This window comes from Hippopotamus amphibius, chromosome 10, assembly GCF_030028045.1.
Source record: "Hippopotamus amphibius kiboko isolate mHipAmp2 chromosome 10, mHipAmp2.hap2, whole genome shotgun sequence".
Lineage (NCBI taxonomy): Eukaryota > Metazoa > Chordata > Mammalia > Artiodactyla > Hippopotamidae > Hippopotamus > Hippopotamus amphibius.
Genome location: NC_080195.1, coordinates 1,171,165 through 1,191,198, shown reverse-complemented (window position 1 = coordinate 1,191,198; position 20,034 = coordinate 1,171,165). Strand labels below are relative to the sequence as shown.

The window sequence follows — 20,034 nt, the reverse complement described above, 5'->3', positions numbered from 1 at the left end:
AGCCCGGAGCTGAGATCAGCAGAGAGGGGTCCGTCCACACAGGCGGCTCACTGCCCGGCCCTGACAAGACTGCCCCTCCCCCGGGTCAACGTGGACGGACCAGGCTAGACCCCTCAGCCCTGCCGACGCTCCCAGGCGCAGGCGGACCACGGCCAGCATCTCTGTAAGTGCAGCCTCACCCTCTCGTACGGGCGCCTGCAAAAGGCCCAGAGGGTCCTGACCTGAGTCCCGCCTTCCAGCACACAGAGACCCGGCAAACTCTAATTTTTTAAAAAACAACCTTTTTAATCTAGGAGGCATTTTAAAAATCATTTACTCCACATTCTCCTTTCACCGCTCAGAGCCAAACATTAAGCCCACTTTATGGATGGGGAAACTTCAGGGGTCCATGCACAAAACCGGGATCCTACGGCCCTGACGGCGTCCACGTGCGGAGGACGCCCTGTCTCCAGACTAGGTACCCAGCACATCTGGCCCCCCAACCCCCATACTGTCTGTCCCGCAGCACCTCGACCGCTAACACCCTGCACGGTCACTTATTTTTCATTCCGCATATAACTGATATCATATGATACTTGTCTTTCTCTGTCTGACTTGCTTCACTCAGTACGACAGTCTCCAGGTCAACCAGGGGAGAGGAATAAGACGGGAGGGGAGTCAGGGAGTCTGGGGTCAACCCGTACGCGTGGCTACATGTACCACAGATAACCCACAAGGACCTACCGCAGAGCACAGGAACCTATGCTCACGGGTCTGCAATACCCTGTAAGGTGAAATCTTACAGGGAAAAGAACTTGAAAAAGAATAGATACATGTACGTGTACACCTAAATCACCTGCTGCACACCTGAAACTAACACAACATTGTAAATCAACTCTACTCCAGTATAAAACAAAAAGTCAAAAGAAAAGTAACATGTCTAGCACAGAACTAGGACTCCTAAATGACGGTTTTGGACACATGAACACCAGGGTGGGCAGTGGCTCTACAAAGCACCCTTCCTGGGACACCCGGACCGAGAACACGTCCTCCACCTGGAAACCTCCCCAAGACACCAGCCAAACTCCCACTGTCACAAGCTGTTAAGGATCAGACCGTTAATGGAGGAGCGGGAACCTTAACTCCTCCTCCCGAGAAGCCAGCATCGCCTAAACATTAACGGTCACCTCCACTCTGCTCTCCTTTATTCCAAGAGACAGATATTCTGCCACGTTATCGGCAACTGTTTAGTTTTCCTTCTCTGACTGTAGCCTTTGTTCTCCTGGCGTCCGACCACGCGTGTAATTGAAACCATAAGAGTAAGAGGACCACCGGATGGAGATGGATAGAGGGCCCCCATCTCTACAGCAACTTCTCAGGTCCTGAGGTCTCTCTGGGGACCACTCAGGGGTCTCCGTCCTGCCTTTCCGGACGTGGCAGTATCACCAGTCGTAAAGCCAGAGCTGAGCAGCCGGATAACCTGGAAGCGAAGTTCTCCTTCAATTCAGAATAAAGAAAACGGCATCCTCAGCAGAGCGACACACCTTGTAACGGACAAGGTGGGCTACGCATCTGCATTTGCCGTAGCTGATGGGAAGCTCCTGGCAGCGTCTGGGGCTCAAATGCAGCAGTAAACTTAGTCCATGTTCTCTCCTGTGTGTCCTATTTAAAAAATTAAGTCATTCTGCTTTCTGCTTTCTGATACCGCTGATCTGAATCTTATTCTAAGTTGGCTCAGTACGAACTATAAATTAGAAGATGAACGTGAGAACGCAGTGTTCCAGGTAACACAGCATCTACTTCCTGACTGAAGGCATCCTTGGCGCTCTGAACACGAGGAGATCCTGATCACAGATGCATCCTGGGATTGCTTCCATCACGTCAATAAAGTACACAAAGGCGGTACCCTTGTTCACAAAACCAAGACATAAACAGGATTTGCCATACTTCCAAGTAATTTAAATGAATTTCCAAGAAGTTTTACCACACAAGATCTTCACGTTGCTCTTATTAAGTAAAAGTTTAACAAATTAAGTCAATGTGAAAAGCTGCTTCTCCTTCCCTCCCTTTCCCACCCTGTCCCCCCAAAAACCACTCCTCAGCTGGTCCCTCCTTATGAAAATCTGTGATACGGTTTGGTATTCGATTATTAGTTGAGACGGTATGCACACCATATTTAAACAGGAGCATGATTTTTTTCATCAGCAACTCAGGAGTTTAAGAGCATATGCTCGAGGAACTAGCTTCCTAAGCAGATCACCAAACCGCACAACTGTTAACAACAGGCAAAGAAGAAAAACAAACGATAAAAGAGACCCCGCGTCAGATGGGACCCAGCAGTCACTGTGACCTGTTCCCGGAAAGGCAAGTGAACACGCGCACTCACTCAGAAGAGCTACCGCTTCCCAGAGCTGCCTCCCTCCGACCACGTCAGAAACAAAACAACCTAAAACGTCACTGAATATACTTACATTTAGTATTATAACATTAAAGTCTCATATAAAAAAATTTACAGGAAGTTCCCATTCACTGTGCTTTAAGGGCTCCATGATTTAGGGGCTGAGGCCAGTGAGTGAGTAAAATTCAGCCAGGCTTTACTTAGTTTAAAAAAAAAAAAAAAGAACAGAAGAAAGTACTGATTACGACACCAAGTTCCAAATCTAGAGCCTGCAGACCGTTCAGCAACCAACCGTGTTACAGGACTGCTGAGAAAATGCTGAGACCCCAGTTCCCTGTCAGGGGCACAGATGGGCCCCATCTCCGCGGAGGCCGAAGGGGAAGGGGCGGCAGGAGCTGGTCCTCAGCAGGGCTGAGCCTACCACCCAGGCCCACACTCTCCTGGACCTTCTCTGCATCCACGCCACGCACCCTCAGGGAGAGCGGGGCCCCGCCCTGCAGCGGGCGGGAACGCAGAACAGGACGGGAACCAGGAGGAGGAACGCACCCCAAGGGCAGGGCCCCGCCGTGAACCTGCAGGACGCCCCCGGCCCCGGCCCCTGGCAGGCGACGGGCTCAGAGAGGAGCCACCGGGCTCGCACGTGGGTCTGCGCGCACCAGCCAACGTAAGCACAGGCCGTCAGGACCACGTCCTCCGACACACCTGCCCTCCTAACCGGTCTCCTGACAGGTGAGAGGCTGAGGACGGAGTCAGGTCACATCAGAGCTACGGTGGCCCTGGCCACGAAGCATCACTCACTTGGCTTGGCGCCGGCCACCACCGCCAGGCTCTCGGGCGCGGGCACTGCGGGACACCTGCCGTTCTCGCCCGCGCCCTCGTTGCCGCCGTATTCTATCACCTCCACGTGCCCGAGAGGGACGCTCCACTTCAACAAATACCTCTGGCTGGTCGACGTCATGGCACTGCTGTCGTGGGAGCTGCTGCAAGAAGCAGAAACCCTCGCTGTAGGGACGGTCACGGACGAAGTCACGTTCCACCCCTTGGAGACTCGATAGAGACTCCTCTCAACAGTAGGACGAGGGCTTCCGACGCTCTCCCCGGGACTGGCCGCTCGGTTCCACCACGAGTGGAACGTTCAACATGCCCAAATTTAATAAAGAAAATCATCAGAAATAGATCTACAGAGAAGCAGCTAACGAGAAAGAATTTGAATGACGACACAGATGGGAACTGTGGCTGATCTACGAGGGCTGGAAACCAAGTTCGGGTCCGTTTCCAGCTGCGACATCAGCCTGCCGTTCACAGAGCAAACGCAGCGACGCCCCTCCACTCCCCCAGCCGTGACGGCGGCCCTCCCTGGACCCACGCCAGTCACGGGACGAGGGACTGAGCCCTGCACCCACATCCGTCCAGAGCACAGGGGACGCGCGGGCATGCACGCTCCGAGACACAGGCCACCCGTGACCACGGAGTTCCCTGCGGAGCCTCGCGTCTTACTGGGCACTGACCTACCAGGCGCTGACGTGCTGGGCTGGCTGACCGTGGTGCACGTGAGCACATCATTCAGCATAAAGAGCCAGCGCTGACCTACTGGGCGCTAACCTACTGGACACTGACCTACCGGATACTGACCTACCGGGTGCTGACCTACTGGACGCTGACCTACTGGACGCTGACCTACCGGGCGCTGACCTACCAGACACTGACCTAGTGGGGGCTGACTTACCAGGTGCTGACCTACCGGGCGCTGACCTACTGGACACTGATGACCTACCGGGCGCTGACCTAGTGGGGGCTGACCTACCGGACACTGACCTACCGGGCACTGACGACCTACTGGGCGCTGACCTACCAGGCGCTGACCTACTAGACACTGACGACCTACCGGGCGCTGACCTACCGGGCACTGACCTACGGGACACTGACGACCTACTGGGTGCTGACCCACCGGACGCTGACCTAGTGGGGGCTGACCTGCCGGGTGCGGACCTGCCGGGCACGGACCTACCGGGCGCTGACCGTGGCGCACATGAGCACGTCATTCAGCATGAAGAGCCGGCGCTCCTTGGTTTTCACGATCTCGCCCCGGTCGTTGTAGACGGTTTCAATGACGTCGTCAGAGCGGACGAGGTAGCGACTCCCGCTGCTGAGGAGCTGGACGTTCAGAACCCATCGGGGAAAAGGGAAGCGATGAGAGAGAAGCCTGGCGGGTGCACGGGCCGCAGCGGCGAGGTGTTCCAGATTCTTCCCCTTCACAGACAATCCCCACGTTCCCAATCACACGTCACGCACGCACCGAGCGGAGTTCAGAAAGTGGCTTTTTTTTAACGAATCTGCACAGCGGCAGGAATCTAACTTCCTTTCCTGAGCAGCTTCTCCAGCTGAGAGACGCTGCCTCGGCCACGAGGGCCTCGCAGGGTTTCAGCCGTCCCTCCGCGTGCTGCTTCTCGTTCAGCGGCTCCTCGGCATGCACGCTCCGGTCCTCACAGAGCTCACCCCAACCCTTCCGCTCCCAACGACCCCTACCAACCAGGAAGGCCTGTGAGTCACTATTCTGTGATTTTACTTTCTCCCGAAGGAGAGCATAATGACAGGGCCGTCCTGACAGTGTGCGTGTGGTTTGCCACGTTTCACTTCTCTGAGCCAAACAAAATACTCTCGGTTCTTTGGAAAGATGCTTCATGTTAATCAATCAAATGACATAGGTCGTACAGAAGTCAGACATTTTAGCTGTCGAGCCCAGCAGGAAACGCAGAGTCCTTGGCCCAGAGGTCCACACTGGCCGGCCAACCTCGTGGGGGTGAGGCTGCAGCCCTGCTGACACGACAGGAAGTGATGTGTCACCTCTAAGGGCACTCGGACCGCTGTGGGTTCCCAGACACTTGGGGGCCACAGGGGAGCCGGACTTTAAAAACACGAGCCACGTTGAGAATATTGGTGAGGCAATTTTCTGCTTATAAAATTCCTACATAAACCCTTTGGAGAACTGGAAAGCCCAAGCTTAAAACATAAGACAATAAAGTTCCTGTAGTTAAATTACTGGATGTCAGCATCCAGCAGGAAAGTACCTCTGCCGACAAAACGGAGGGACTTCAGCAACAATGACTATTACACGTAATTATCTAACAAAGCTCATACCCATGAACTAGAGCTTCAAATAAAAATGGCAACGCCTATGAGAAATCAGAGTATTGTGGCAGGAAAGCGGTTTTGTAAATATGAAGCTCAGAACAGCTTCACCGAGGAACCGTCCTTACACTGTGCTCTGCGTCCCTTCTTCATGACAAACGCAGCCCTGTCCACGCACGATGGGTACAGATGAGAATGCCCGTGAACGTCTGTGCTTTAAGTAGGACTAAGATGAAACACTGCATTTTCAAAGTAAAATCCAGCTAAAAGAGTGGCTTTTGGGACTTTCCTGGTGGCCCAATGGTTAAGACTCTGAGCTCTCAATGCAGGGGCCCGGGTTCAATCCCCAGTCAGGGAACTAGATCCTACATGCGACCCACAACTAAGAGCTTGCATGCCACAACTAAGGAGCCCGTGGGCCGCAACTAAGGAGCACACGTGCCATAAACTAAGACCCGGTGCAACCAAATACATAAATAAGACAATAAATGTCCTATGTTTAAAAAAAAAAAGTACGCAGATAGAGATTTTAATGAGTGCACTTTTAACCTTAAAAAAAAAAGAGTGGCTCTGAACCTTTGCGGACCCGGGCCCATTTGAGCCCCTTCCCTGAGAAAAGCCACGGACCGCGAAGGCTCTGTTCCCACTGTGCAGCGCTCGTGACCCCAGGGCTCCCCGTGGACCCTCGGCCGAGAGCTCTGGGCCAAGGACTCTCTGAACAGTCTCGGGGGTCACGGGGCGAAGGCTCGCCGCACAGAGCGGAACAGCCCAGCGCAGAGGGGAGACCCGCCAACCTTGTTCAGGTACCGCTCGTTGACGGCTTTCGCTATCTGCTTGATCTCACACCGCTGATCCGCGTCCCTCTTCCTCTCGTTCAGCTTCTCCGCCAGCGTCTCGAGCTCCGTCAGCGCCATTTGGAGGGGCAGCCGGTCGGGGTGTCCCCGGGGCGTGTTCTTCAGCATGTCCTTCGGGAGAAACGAGGCACAGGGAGGCGGACGTGTGACGCCGGCGGGGGCAGCGGGCGCTCAGCACACGCCCCCCACCCCGGCATCCCGTGACTCGGCAGCGGGAGGGGGCCCTGGCATCGGCTGCCCCCGCGGGATAAAGCGAGCCTGGGAAAGGACCACACGCTCGGCGAATCACAGTCTAGCTGAACACTCGAAGCTCCTGCAAAAACAAAACCGACTGAATAAACGGGGGTGGGAATGGAGACAAGACCGCATTTTCCAGTAAAGGACCTGTCACTGCGAGCCCCCCAGGACGGCAGAAATCTCTGCTGTTTGGTAACGGTCAGGCTGCTGTTCTCAGCGTGAGCCGGGCCAGCGGCCTCACAGACGGTCGGGGTCCCCCCCCAACTCGGGACACGTACAGCACGGCCGTGCCCGCCCGCAGGTCTGCGTCCCGAGCGCTCGGCCTGAGTGCCGTCGGCTCGGGCAGAGCAGGGAGGCCCCCCGGGAGCACAGCACGGGCACCCAGGGCACCACGCGTGTCCAGCCCCACGCTCTGAGTCAACTTTCGAGAGGGGCACCCACAGGCTGGGTGCAGTCACCTCGCAGACTTCGCAGGCGGAGGGTGAGCGAGACGGAACCCTCCCTCCCAGGACCGCCCTGCCCGCCCGTGCGCGGGAACTCGGGCAGCAGAGCCCTGGTCCTTTTAAGCCTCCCGCTCTCTTCATCTGCAAGGAACTTGAGTAACGATCCCACGCTCCCCGTCTAAATAAACAATACACACTTCTCCCCGCAACGGTTTCCCTGTGGACCACGTCACACCTGCAAGGCAACACGGATCATCCTCCCAGGAGCTCTCGTGCCCGCAGGGCAGCCGGGCGAGCCCACCAGATCCAGCCCGGCCCCAGGACCAGCACCGCAGGTCCACACGCGGAAGGACGGCCGAGCAGGGGAACGGGGGTGCACGGCCGCTGCCAGGCTGTTACTTACTGAGGTACAACACGGGGGAGGACACGAGAACTGCGATACAGACAAAGGCTTCTGGGGGACCACGTGCTGGAAACCGGCAGGGGCACAGCCCGATCCCGAGCTCCAGGGACGGCTGCAGGGTCGTAGCAGCTGCCGGTACAGGGCTGAGGAGGCTCAGGTGTGGTGAGGACCAGGCGAGGCAGGGGACGGGCCAGCGGTCAGAGGAAGGGGCCCCCCCGTGCCAGCCCCCCCAGCCCTCCCCTCACCGCACGCGGACGCAGCAGGACTCGGGGCTCCGGAGGGAGGGGGCGCGCCCGCCCTGTCTTCCACCCCGTCCCTCTCCAGGGACGACTCCGGGAGCATCCTGCCTGGGGCCGGGGCCCCAGCACAGCCCCGTCATCATCTCTGAAGCACAGAAGCCGCACCACATCTGATGCCAACTGTATTCCCGTAGGAAATCCAACCCTGCCCTGTCCGAGCCACCCGACCCGCGACCCCTGCCCCGGCGACCTGCACGTGCTCAGACCCCAGAAAGGACTGCGCACCTGCCCGCGGGGACACGCGCTCACACAAACCCGGGGCCGGCCGGCCGGGTCGGCGCTGCCATGAGGCCAGGGTGGGGCGGGAGGGGGCGGAGGGACGAGCCGCACAGGAAGCTCTGAGGAACTGCCGGGGACGGACCAGGCCGGGCGGCCGTCCGGTCACAAGGACGTGCGCTCACACCGAAGCCCTGGGTCTATCGTAACTGGATTCTGACCTTAAGAATGTTCATCTATTTCTGCTCAGCAAATGGAAGCGTATAGAGATAAGCAAAAATAAGGATAAAAGAGGGCAAAATTCTCACAAGAGCCAGTTTTTAAACACGGAACCACAGGATGGGCGGGCAGTGTGCGTCCTGAAGCCTTTGCTGCAGCGCCCTCGCTGGGGCCGATGCCACAGCTCACCTTTCGTCACTTGTGACGACCAAGCCCGTCTCCCGACTCAACGGGAGGGGCCCGCTGAGCGCCACGGAGGAACCGCGGAGGCCCCCGCGGACTCGCCTCAGAAACAGCCGCCTCAAACGCCTGCCGCGCATCTAAGCAGGGTGAGCCTCGCGGGTCCTGGGGTTCGGGGGCCTGACCGCGCGTCACACGGCAGGGCGAGGCCGTCCTGACACGATGCTGCACTTAAGGCCAGCTCTGCTCTCTAAATCAGCACGGATCTCACTGGGACTCTCGGTCTAAATACAACGTAGGGTCGGAGTGCCCGGAGGATCTCCCCTGCACAGGTCTCCTCCCCGGGCAGCGCGCGGGCTCTGCTGCTGGCCGGCGGTGTGTACATCCTGGGGCCGTTTTCTGGGCCCGCCCCTCCCCTCTGGGCACACGCCTGACCCCACAGCAGGACCCTGGACAGTCTGGTGTCCGCCTGCCCGGTGGCCAGCCCGCCCCCCGGGGCACGAGCGTGTGTGGTTCATGAAAACGCATTCGGCTCTGCCCCGGTTCAGGTTCCGGGCCTGGGGAACTTCCTGACTGATGGGGTGGGAGGAAGCCCCTCGGACCCCCCGGGTTTACGCTGACGAGGCCCAGCAGAGCCACTCGGACGGACCCGCCGCTGCCGCTGGGATGTCGCCGCCCCCGGCCTCGCCCCCGCCCTGACGTGAGGGACCCGGGAGGACGAGGGGCCGAGAGCCCGCCGTCTACACGGGGAGGTGCTCGGACACGCGGCGCGGATCCCGGGAGGACGAGGGGCCGAGAGCCCGCCGTCTACACGGGGAGGTGCTCGGACACGGGGCGCGGATCCCGGGAGGCGGGGCGGGGGGTGCTGAGAGCCCGCCGTCTACACGGGGAGGTGCTCGGACACGGGGCGCGGATCCCGGGAGGACGAGGGGCCGAGAGCCCGCCGTCTACACGGGGAGGTGCTCGGACACGGGGCGCGGATCCCGGGAGGCGGGGCGGGGGGTGCTGAGAGCCCGCCGTCTACACGGGGAGGTGCTCGGACACGGGGCGCGGATCCCGGGAGGACGAGGGGCCGAGAGCCCGCCGTCTACACGGGGAGGTGCTCGGACACGGGGCGCGGATCCCGGGAGGCGGGGCGGGGGGTGCTGAGAGCCCGCCGTCTACACGGGGAGGTGCTCGGACACGCGGCGCGGATCCCGGGAGGCGGGGCGGGGGGTGCTGAGAGCCCGCCGTCTACACGGGGAGGTGCTCGGACACGGGGCGCGGATCCCGGGAGGCGGGGCGGGGGGTGCTGAGAGCCCGCCGTCTACACGGGGAGGTGCTCGGACACGCGGCGCGGATCCCGGGAAGGCGGGGCGGGGGGTGCTGAGAGCCCGCCGTCTACACGGGGAGGTGCTCGGACACGCGGCGCGGATCCCGGGAAGGCGGGGCGGGGGGTGCTGAGAGCCCGCCGTCTACACGGGGAGGTGCTCGGACACGCGGCGCGGATCCCGGGAGGCGGGGCGGGGGGTGCCGAGAGCCCGCCGTCTACACGGGGAGGTGCTCGGACACGGGGCGCGGATCCCGGGAGGCGGGGCGGGGGGTGCTGAGAGCCCGCCGTCTACACGGGGAGGTGCTCGGACACGGGGCGCGGATCCCGGGAGGCGGGGCGGGGGGTGCTGAGAGCCCGCCGTCTACACGGGGAGGTGCTCGGACACGGGGCGCGGATCCCGGGAGGCGGGGCGGGGGGTGCTGAGAGCCCGCCGTCTACACGGGGAGGTGCTCGGACACGCGGCGCGGATCCCGGGAGGACGAGGGGCCGAGAGCCCGCCGTCTACACGGGGAGGTGCTCGGACACGGCGCGCGGATCCCGGGAGGCGGGGCGGGGGGTGCCGAGAGCCCGCCGTCTACACGGGGAGGTGCTCGGACACGCGGCGCGGATCCCGGGAGGACGAGGGGCCGAGAGCCCGCCGTCTACACGGGGAGGTGCTCGGACACGCGGCGCGGATCCCGGGAAGGCGGGCCCGCCGTCTACACGGGGAGGCTCACCTGGAGCAGCAGGATGAACTGCGGGAACCTCTGGATAGGCTTGGTCATCAGGCTGTGCAGCGTGACGCGGTCGGGGCTGGCCTCCTGGCACTGCTGCGGGGCAGGGCGGGGGGGACAGAGGCCCGTCACGCACGGCCCCCGCCCCGCACGCAGCCCCCAGGGGAGAGCGCGCACGTCCTCCGCTGCCCGGAGACTGCCGCCGCCCCATCCGCGGGGAGCGGACCTCCTGCGCCTCGGACGCCGCAGACGCACGCGGACGGCACCAAGCCTGCAGCGAGCCCCGGCCGGTGTCTGAATTGAAATCTTCAGTTTTTTAAATTCAATATGTCAAGAGCCATTTATGGCTCACTCCAACACTCTAAGAGTCAAACCAGTTTCTAAGATTCTACAATTACAAAAAAAAACAGTGCAGTTGCAAAAAGAAAAAAAAAAGAAAGTGACAGAATCCCGACCTGGAGTCGCACGGGCCCTTAAAGGCGGCTGCCCTGCCCGCGGGGTGTGGTCCTGCGTGGACCAAACCTCCCCACTTCAGGCCTCGCTCTGCTGGAAGAGTCGGGGTGAGGCTGGGGATGTCTGTGTCCAGACGCGTCTCCCCAGGGGAGCCCAGGGAGGAGGGAGCCCAGGGCCATGGGCCCCTCCCCCTGCAGGGGGGCTTCTCGGGTGCAAGGGGACACCCCAGGCTGACCATGTACAAACTGGGGCAGGGTCCCCCGCTCTCTCCAGCTGAGGGGGCTGCGTGGTGTGGAGGCCCGGCTGGACCTCTCAGACACCAGGTCCCCGGGGCAGGACCGGGGACTGGACGGCCTTCCTTCCCAGGCCGATGGGAGCTGGTGGCCTGATGGTGGGGTCAGTGCAAGAGGTCACCTCCTCTCAGGCACTGCCAGCACCAGTAGGACCACAAAATCTCTTCAGAAAAAGTACACTTTTAGATCATCCCGTGTCTCCTCTCCCCTGCTGCGACAGGGAAAGGCAGAGCAGCTATCGCAGCTCTCCAGAGTGGGGTCCGTTTAATCACCTTGCAAACCTCACCAGGCCACTCCCCCCCCTCCGCCCCGTCTCCATGGGAACCACCGTGTTAAATGGAAAGAAGCGGGGAAATGGCTCAGCCTGGATAAGCCTTCACCCTGGGGGCGAGGCTACCCCCAGGGTTCACCCGTGCAGGCTTGCAGAACTACCCGAGAACACAGTCCAGGCACCAGGAACAGGCCTTGGTCCCAGGTCACAACGCAACCTGCAGCCTCACGCACATGAGACTCTGCCCGGGACCCAGCGTCTGGGGGGAGTTTTATCCTGGTTGCACGGGCCGCAAGCTCTCCTGGCATTTTTACATCACAGCCCGTGACGGGTGTCTTTCGACAGGGACACCACTGCTTAAATGTCACCCATCAACACACACTGGGGACACCCCACAGCTTCCGGCAGACGTTCCTGGAGGGTGGGGAGCCCCCTGACCCGACCTCACAGGAGGAACAGACCCACCGTGGGGGCTCATCCTCAGGGTGTCTGCTCACCGCCCGACCCAAAGAGACCAAGGAGCCCTCCAACCAGATGCCAAAGCCTGGCTCTGAGATGCCTCACCCCGTGCTGAGGAAGAGCCACGAAAGGCCACGTGGTCTGGGGTCTGAGCTTCACTTTCTGACTCTACCCATCGCGCTACATCCTTCTAACGATGTGCAAATAACCGTTATGTTCAAAAAGCTATGTTACCACTAAAAATTCACCTTTATTTCTAGCATGGATCCAATACCTAGGGTCCCATCGGTGCTAAAATCGTTACAGTAAATAACACTATACCTTTAGAGGGGAGGTTTGGTAAAATTTCACTACGAAGTATTTTGACATCAAACCTGTTATCAGAGGGTGTAAAACACAAAGAAATTTTTAAAGTGCCTACCTTTAAAAATTCAAGAAAAGCAGGCTTTGTAGCACACGTTTTCTTAAGGATGGCCACGGCGGTGCTAAAATTATTCACATATTCACTATAGGCATCCAGCACCATGGATTTAGAAAACTGAAATACAAGAGGAAGTTGAGAAACGTCAATAACGCAGAGTCCAAGCTTACAGGGAGAGACTGAAACCTGCACTAACAACCACCTCTCAGTCCCTGTAGGTTTTCATAGGAGAAACTCCACCAGGACTGCGTGTGATTACTTTTTTCTTTAAGCAGACGCGTTAGGAATTTTTTTTTAAGAACTTTTATTGAGATACAGTTAATAGACAATAAACAGCATGTATTTAGAGTGTACAATTTGGTATCCCAGTCTCCCAATTCATCCCCCCAACCCTCCCCACTTTCCCCACTTGGTGTCCATGTGTTTGTTCGCTGCATCTGTGTCTCTATTTCTGCCTTGCATTTCCTCTTTCACAGTTGTTAGCATTTGCCTTATGTATGGAGGTGCTCCTATATTGGGGGCATATATATTTATAATTGTTTTCTTCTACTCTTCTTGGATGGATCCCTTGACCTTTATGTAATGTCCTTTCTTGTCTCTTGTAACATTTTTTATTTTAAAGTCTATTTTATCTGATGTGACTGTTGCTACTCCAGCTTTCTTTTGATTTTCATTTGCATGGAATATCTTTTTCCATCCCCTCACTTTCCGTCTGTATGTGTCTCTAGGTCTGAAGTGGGTCTCTTGGAGACAGCATATATATGGGTCTTGTTTTTGTATCCATTCAGCCACTCTGTGTCTTCTGGTTGGTGCATTTAGTCCACTTACATTCAAGGTAATTATTGATATGTATGTTCCTATGACCATTTTCTTAATTGTTTTGTTTTTGTTTCTGTAGGTCCTTTTCTTCTCTTATGTTTCCCGCTTAGAGAAGTTCCTTTAGCATTTGTTGGAGGGCTGGTTTGGTGGTGCTGAATTCTCTTAGCTGTTGCTCGTCTGTAAAGCTGTTGATTTCTCTGTCGAATCTCAATGAGATCCTTGCCGGGTAGAGTATTCTTGGTTGTAGGTTCTTCCCTGTCATCACTTTAAATATATCATGGCACTCCCTTCTGGCTTGCAGAGTTTCTGCTGAGAAATCAGCTGTTACCCTTATGGGAGTTCCCTTGTATGTTATTTGTCGTTTTTCCCTTGTTGCTTTTAATAACTTTTCTCTGTCTTTAATTTTTGTCAATTTGACTACTCTATGTCTTGGCATGTTTCTCCTTGGATTTATCCTGCCTGAGACTCTCTGCGCTTCCTGGACTTGGGTAGCTATTTCCTTTCCCATGTTAGGGAAGTTTTCAACTAGAATCTCTTCCAATATTTTCTCGGGTCCTTCCTCTCTCTCTTCTCCTCCTGGGACCCCTATAATGCGAATGTTCATGCATTTAACATTGTCCCAGAGGTCTCTTAGGCTGTCTTCAGTTCTTTTCATTCTTTTTTCCTTATTCTTTTCCTCATCAGTGATTTTCACCATTCTGTCTTCCAGGTCACTTATTCGCCCTTCTGCCTCAGTTAATCTGCTATTGGTTCCTTCTAGTGTATTTTTCATTTCAGTTATTGTGTTGCATATCTCTGTTTGATTGCTCTTTACTTCTTCTAGGTCTTTGGTAAACTTTTCGATCTTTGCATCCAGTCTTTTTTCAAAGTCCTGGATCATCTTCACCATCGTTATTCTGAATTCTTTTTCTGGAAGGGTGCCTATCTCCTCTTTATTTAGTTGTTTTTCTGGGGTTTTATCTTGTCTCTTCATCTGGTACAAAGTCCTCTGCTTTTTCATTTTCTCTATCTTTCCGTGGCTGTGGTTTTTAGTTCCACAAGACGAAATGCTGCTGATACTGCTTGATACTGCTGTCTGCCCTCTTGGGGAGGAAGCTGTGTAGGAGGCTAGAGCATACTTCCTGATGGGAGGGACTGATGGTGGGTAGGGCTGGGTGGGCGGAGCTCAATAAGGCTTTAATCAGCTTGTCTGCTAATGGGTGGGGCTGTGTTCACACCTTGTCTATTGTTTGGCCTGAGGCTACCTAGCACTGGAGCTTACAGGCTCTTTGGTGGGGCTAATGGTGTATCTGGGAGGGCTCACACCAATGAGCACTTCCCAGAAGCCCTGCTGCCACTGCCCCCGTCTCCTCGGGGAGCCACAGCCACCCCCCACCTCCGCAAGCAACCCCCCAACACCAGCAGGTAGGTCTGGTTCCGTCTCCTATGGGGTCACTGCTCCTTCCCCCTGGGTCCTGGTGAGCACACTTTTTGTGCGCCCTCCAAGAGTGGAGTCTCTGTTTCCCCCAGTCCTGTGGAGGTCCTGCAATCAAATCCCGCTGGCTTTCAATATCTGATTCTCTGGGGATTCCTCCTCCCGTTGCTGGACCAACAGGTTGGGAAGCCTGACGTGGGGCTCAGAACCCTCACTTTAGTGGGTGGACTTCTGCAGTATAACTGTTCTCCAGTCTGTGAGTCACCCACCCAGCATTTATGGGATTTGATGTTAACGCGACTGCGCCCCTCCTACCGTCTCACTGCGGCTTCTCCTTTGTCTCTGGATGTGGGGTGTCTTCTTTGGTGAGTTCCAGTGTCTTTCTGTCGATGATTGTTCAGCATTTAGTTGTATTTCCAGTGCTCTTGCAGGAGGGAGTGAGCACATGCCCTCCCACTCCGTCATCTTAACCCTTTCCACGTCAGGAATTTTTTAACGGCCGCCTGATCTCACGTTGCTGACCCCAGTGCGCTTTAAGGCTTCCCTGCTCAACACCGCGGCGGTTTGGGTTTCAATTATGAAATGTTCCTGACTACAGTCGTATGAAGATGGCGATGACAGACATACTCCTTTAAATTCTCGACAACTGACATCCTGTGCATTTCACCTCCAGGACAGACTGTCCCACACCTCAGCACGTAGGGGTCCCAGCATCCTGACCTAACATCCCCTGGAGATGCTCAGGGGACAGCTGACGGCACCTGCTGCCCTAGGCTGAGGGGCAACGCCACGTAGGTTCGCTGCCCAGTTTTCCAAGAAGCACAAAGTTTCCAAGAGGCAGAGACGTTGGTCTCACTCCCTGTTATTCTCCTAAGATCCCACATATTCTTGAGGACAGACAGCAATTCCCAGAAGTAGATGTGTGACCACTTAGAAAAGAAATGCTTTCATCTAAACTATGTTTTTTAAAAAAGATTTTCTTCTGTTTAAAAAAACGTTCCCAAAGTAAACATTTTAAGAAGAATAAAGTAAGAGTTGACACTAATATATAAAACAGCCAAAAATGCAATAAAAAAGTAAATATCCAATACCTCTTTTTTGTTCTTCATAAAGATCCCTAAAGGGGATTATGCAAATTAATTTCAGTAAGAACTCTGTTTCCATGTTACATTCCAGGCATGATGTATATACCTCATCCAGCACATGCACGAAATATATAGGAAAAAAGTTTCGTGTATCACATTATCGCATTCCTCTAAGGACACTTAAAAATCTTTCAAACTCTTACCCCTTGACAGTGCTGTTTTCCGTCAACTACAGAATCCCTTCTGCTTTCTTCACCCTCTGCTACCTCTAGATAGAAAACCAGCCAGCCCACAGTGTGGACAACTCACACACCAGCCAGAGAGAAATGGCTCAGAACCCCTGGCCCGCGAGCTCAGGGCTGCAGCTGAGGGAGCAGCCTGCATCCCCTTGCACCCGGGGTCACCGTGGGGCCCAGAGGCTGTGTCCGCACAGCAGGACCCCAGTCCGCGGAGCACAAGGCTGAGGAAAACAGGTGGGTGTGTTCCCAGAAGGTGTTTCCGAGGTTCCCAGGAGGGGAGAGACCCTCTGAGGGCTTAAACCCGACACCCCTACAAAACCGTTCACAAGTAGGGCCCTGGCTCGGCGACAAAACAGTCACCAAACTGCCTGTGACACCTCCCCAGCCCGACAGGGTGTGGTCTGAAACCTTCTAGGGGCACCTCGCCCTGAGCCTCTGGACACTTCTCTCAACATCCTTCCTCCGTGCACACGCGTGTGCAGAGCTCCCGGACCTCAGACCAGCCTCCCCCGAGAACTCCGCAGCGTTGGCAGGGTTGCAGTGCCGGCAGGGACCTGCGGGGAGCGGCCGGGCTCAGGCGGCAGGACACCACCCTGAGGCATCCGTGGGAGAGGGGAGGGGCCCTGGAGCCCCGCGCCCCTGCAGACCCCCGGGGTGTGCCGGCTCGGTTACCGAGGCCACGAAGACGTCTCCGATCATCTCCACGGAGTCCCACTCGGCCACGCGGCTGGCCAGCGCGATCTGGAACATGCAGTGGCACTGCAGGACCTCCTTGACCCGGTAGAAGACCATCTTCAGCTTCCTCTCGCTCAGGATCCGGGGCTCCATCTCAGACAGTGGCTTCTCATATTGCTGAGGCAGAAACCAACAAGGACGCCCAGGCTTCCCTCAGGCTCTCGAGAGAACACGGAGAAACTCACCTGTGCAGTTACATTTACGACCAAACAAACCACGTGACTCCTGATGTCAATACACAGACACAATTCTCCAATTCTTTTAAGAATTTTGCAAATTTGAGTATTCTATAAATCACAGGTTCAAAAACATATCCATCACGCGACGCGGCCTGTAGGTACCTCCACGATCCTCCTAAGGGCGTCCACGTAGTTCTTTTCACTGTCCACAACCGAACCCAGAATGTATCTTCTCACGACCTGTTGGGAATTTGAAAAGACAACGGTCAAGAACTGCCTCAGAAACACAACAGATAAATTTTACTTCTGCTGAGGTTTGCTGACAAAGAAGTTTTTTGTTTTCAAAACTGTATATAAAAGAAACCTCCTAAGGCCTTGAAATGTATTAGGTAGTGTGTTAACCACCTACCATTACAGGCACAAAACACACCTTCCCCATCACTACAATTCTGTTATTTTTTAAACCTCAAATTACAAGCCACAACTACGGCAACACAATTCACAGCATCAGTAACAACTTCATCCACTCATCCGACGACAAAGGACTGAATCATCCGACTATTTATGTGCCCAGCATGGAGTTCATGGACACTCCATGCACACGCCGAGCACAGAAAGAACACTTCCCACCGCTGACTCAGAGAATGCTATGAGCAACAGGTACCTGAAACCAGCCTTCTAAAGTGATAGAAAAACAAAAGGCTCCTGGAAGGTGGCGGTACCGTTTGGCTTTGTTTTGAGGCCATTCCAAGCCTGCGAGGCTGAGGACGCAGCGCGTGAACTACCAACGTGCGTTGCGGGGGCAAGACCTCCCCGCCCCGAGACGCCTGCGCTTGAGACAGTGACAGCACTTCGGGCTGGCCTTCCCGGCTAGAGGACACGACCGCACACGCTTGTGGCCGTAAGGCGCCTGCGTGAGGCCGATGACGGCCCCTGGCACCTCTGTCCGGGGCACACACGCTTCGGAAAGGGGTTTGGCCAGGGCATGGGAAGCAGCGCGGGAAAAGCACAACGCGGCTGCGCCTGGCCCCGCCCCCGCTCCGGAGCTCCGCGCCGCCGGCCCCGCCCTCCCCGCCCCCGACAGCCCGCCCCCTGCAGCCCCGCCCGCCGGCCCCGCCCCCGCTCCGGAGCCCCGCCCCCGCCGGCCCCCACGCAGGAGCCGCGGCGCCACCTGGCGGCAGAGAGTCGGCGGCGGGACGGGGCGGCGCCGGCCTTCTTTGCAGGAGGGGCCGCTCCTTCACGGAGCCAAGGCGGACGTCGGGCCTTAAGCTGCGAGGGAGGAAGGCGGCGTGCGGAGACGGCGGGCGCGTGCGGCGCGCGAAGCCAGCCCGCGTTTTGGCGGCCCGCAGGCGCCTGGGGAGCCCCGCCCCGCCCCCACCCCCGCGCCTCCCCGCCCCGCCCCCACCCTCTGCGCGCCCCCGCCCCGCCCCCACCCTCGCCCCGCCCCGCCAGCCCGGGGCCGCCGCCGGTCCTCAGGCGTCCTCTCCTTTCACCCAGAGGCCACCCGGCGGGCACGGCGGGAGACGCGGCGGCCGGGGCCCGACGGCCTACCTGCTGCTGAGACAGGCCCGCGGGCATCGGGGTGAGCACGGCCTCCGGGTGCCTGCAGTCCACGTCGATGAACGGGCTCTGCTCCTCCTCCGGGCGGCACCTGTGGTCTTGAAGGGAGACAGGACCTCTCAGGTCCACGGCTCCGTCCGCCCAGAGCCAGCCGCGGTTTCCACCAGCCCAAGAAACTCTCCTTCCCCCAGCAGGCACGCGCTGTGTGCCGAGATTTGAGATCTTCGATACCTGAAGTCTGACTTCGAAAAGCAGACGTGTCGTTTGAACACGTAGGTTGCAAGGTAGAAATACATATTTCAATCTCTTAATCTATAACAGACCCAGTTATGAACAAAGAAAAGGGGCCGCGAATGACGAGGAACCAACACTCAGTGAAAACCAAGGGAGACAGTAACGTCCTGCCTTTCTGCCTTTCTCACCAGATATCTGAAAAAGCACGGCTTCCCCCAAATTAAAGTCATTTCTAAAAACCTTGATGCAGCTAAGTAACCTAAAGAAGCCACAAAATGGCTAGAGACCAGAAAAGCACAGGAACGTTTCGGTAATAGGGACCTGCAGATTATCTAATGCAAAGATACAAAGTCCTAGTTGCACAGAAAACCTGTCAGAGGAGCTTTAAAAAACCGACAGTGTCCACACACCCACTCGAACTCTGATTACTGGTGGTGAGAACGCAGAATGGTGCAGCCACCTTGGAAGACAGCTGGGCAGTTTCTCATAAAAGGAATCATCCTCTGACCACGTGACCCAGAAATCGTGCTCCTTGGTATTTACCCAAAGGAGCTGAAAACTTATATCCACACGAAAGCCTGCGCGTGGATGTGCACAGCAGCTTTATTCACAACTGCCAAAGCATGGAAGCAACCAAGATGTCCTTCAGGAGGGGAGTGGATAAAATAAGCTGTGGTCCATCCAGACGAGGGGATGTTATTCAGCTAAAAACAGATGCGCTGCCAAGCCATGAAAAGACACGGAGGAACTCCTGTGTATCACTAAGGGAAAGCGGCCAATGTGCGAAGGCTGTACGATTCCAACTAGCAAAGGTGAGGCTATGGAGGCAGTAAAACGATGCGTGGTGGCCAGCGGTTGAGGGGAGGAAGGGATGAACAGGGGAGTCTCAGGGCAGTGAGTCTGAATGGTGGGCATGTGTACCTTTGTCCAAACCCGCAGAATGTCCAACCGCAAGAGTGAGCCCTGATGTAAAGCGTGGACTCTGGGGGGTGACGTGTCAGGGCAGGTGCAGCAGTCGTCACCCCTGGACCGCCTGGCGGGGACGGGGATGGGGAGGAGGCTGTGCATGCGTGGGGGCAGGGGGTCTGTGGGAAATCTCTGTACCTTTCGCTCAATTTTGCTGTGAACCTAAAACTGCTCTAAAAAAACAGTCTTATAAAAAACCCAGAACGTTCCAGCGTGCAGCCGTGGCCCTCAGAGGTCCACGGATGGTCTGAGAGTGGAGGCCTGGCACACGCTTTGTGAGAGCTCCCGGCTCACCCGAGACCCTCCAGAGCTGAGAGCCGCTGCTTTAGCCCAGGCTTCCCACCTGACAGCTCGGGAAGCTAAGGCTGCAGGGCTCAGGGGGGTGTGTGATGGACCCCCAACTCTCCCCCAAGCCAGGAACACTCCTTCTCTGAGGATCAGAACGTCTTTGAAGGCCCGGGTGGCTTTACCTCCAATTACACACAGCCTCCCTGGGCCATTCACGGAGGAAACGCGGGATCTTA

General features: G+C 56.8%; 1 protein-coding gene across 7 annotated transcripts in view; it reads right to left on the bottom strand.

Moving 5' to 3' along the window:
- Positions 1-20,034, bottom strand: part of ARHGEF10 (Rho guanine nucleotide exchange factor 10) — an 81,791-nt gene that overhangs the window by 28,608 nt on the left and 33,149 nt on the right. For 5 of the 7 annotated variants that reach the window (XM_057697201.1, XM_057697205.1, XM_057697203.1 and 2 more), the window contains 8 exons: positions 18,302-18,408; positions 16,913-16,990; positions 16,509-16,688; positions 12,280-12,396; positions 10,386-10,478; positions 6,301-6,471; positions 4,386-4,531; positions 3,176-3,357 (listed from right to left, as the gene is read on the bottom strand). In XM_057697201.1, the coding sequence (XP_057553184.1) occupies positions 3,176-3,357; positions 4,386-4,531; positions 6,301-6,471; positions 10,386-10,478; positions 12,280-12,396; positions 16,509-16,688; positions 16,913-16,990; positions 18,302-18,408 (1,074 nt within the window). The remainder of the gene's footprint in view (positions 1-3,175; positions 3,358-4,385; positions 4,532-6,300; positions 6,472-10,385; positions 10,479-12,279; positions 12,397-16,508; positions 16,689-16,912; positions 16,991-18,301; positions 18,409-20,034) is intronic. The other 2 variants (XM_057697202.1, XM_057697204.1) reach the window with 2 other exon arrangements.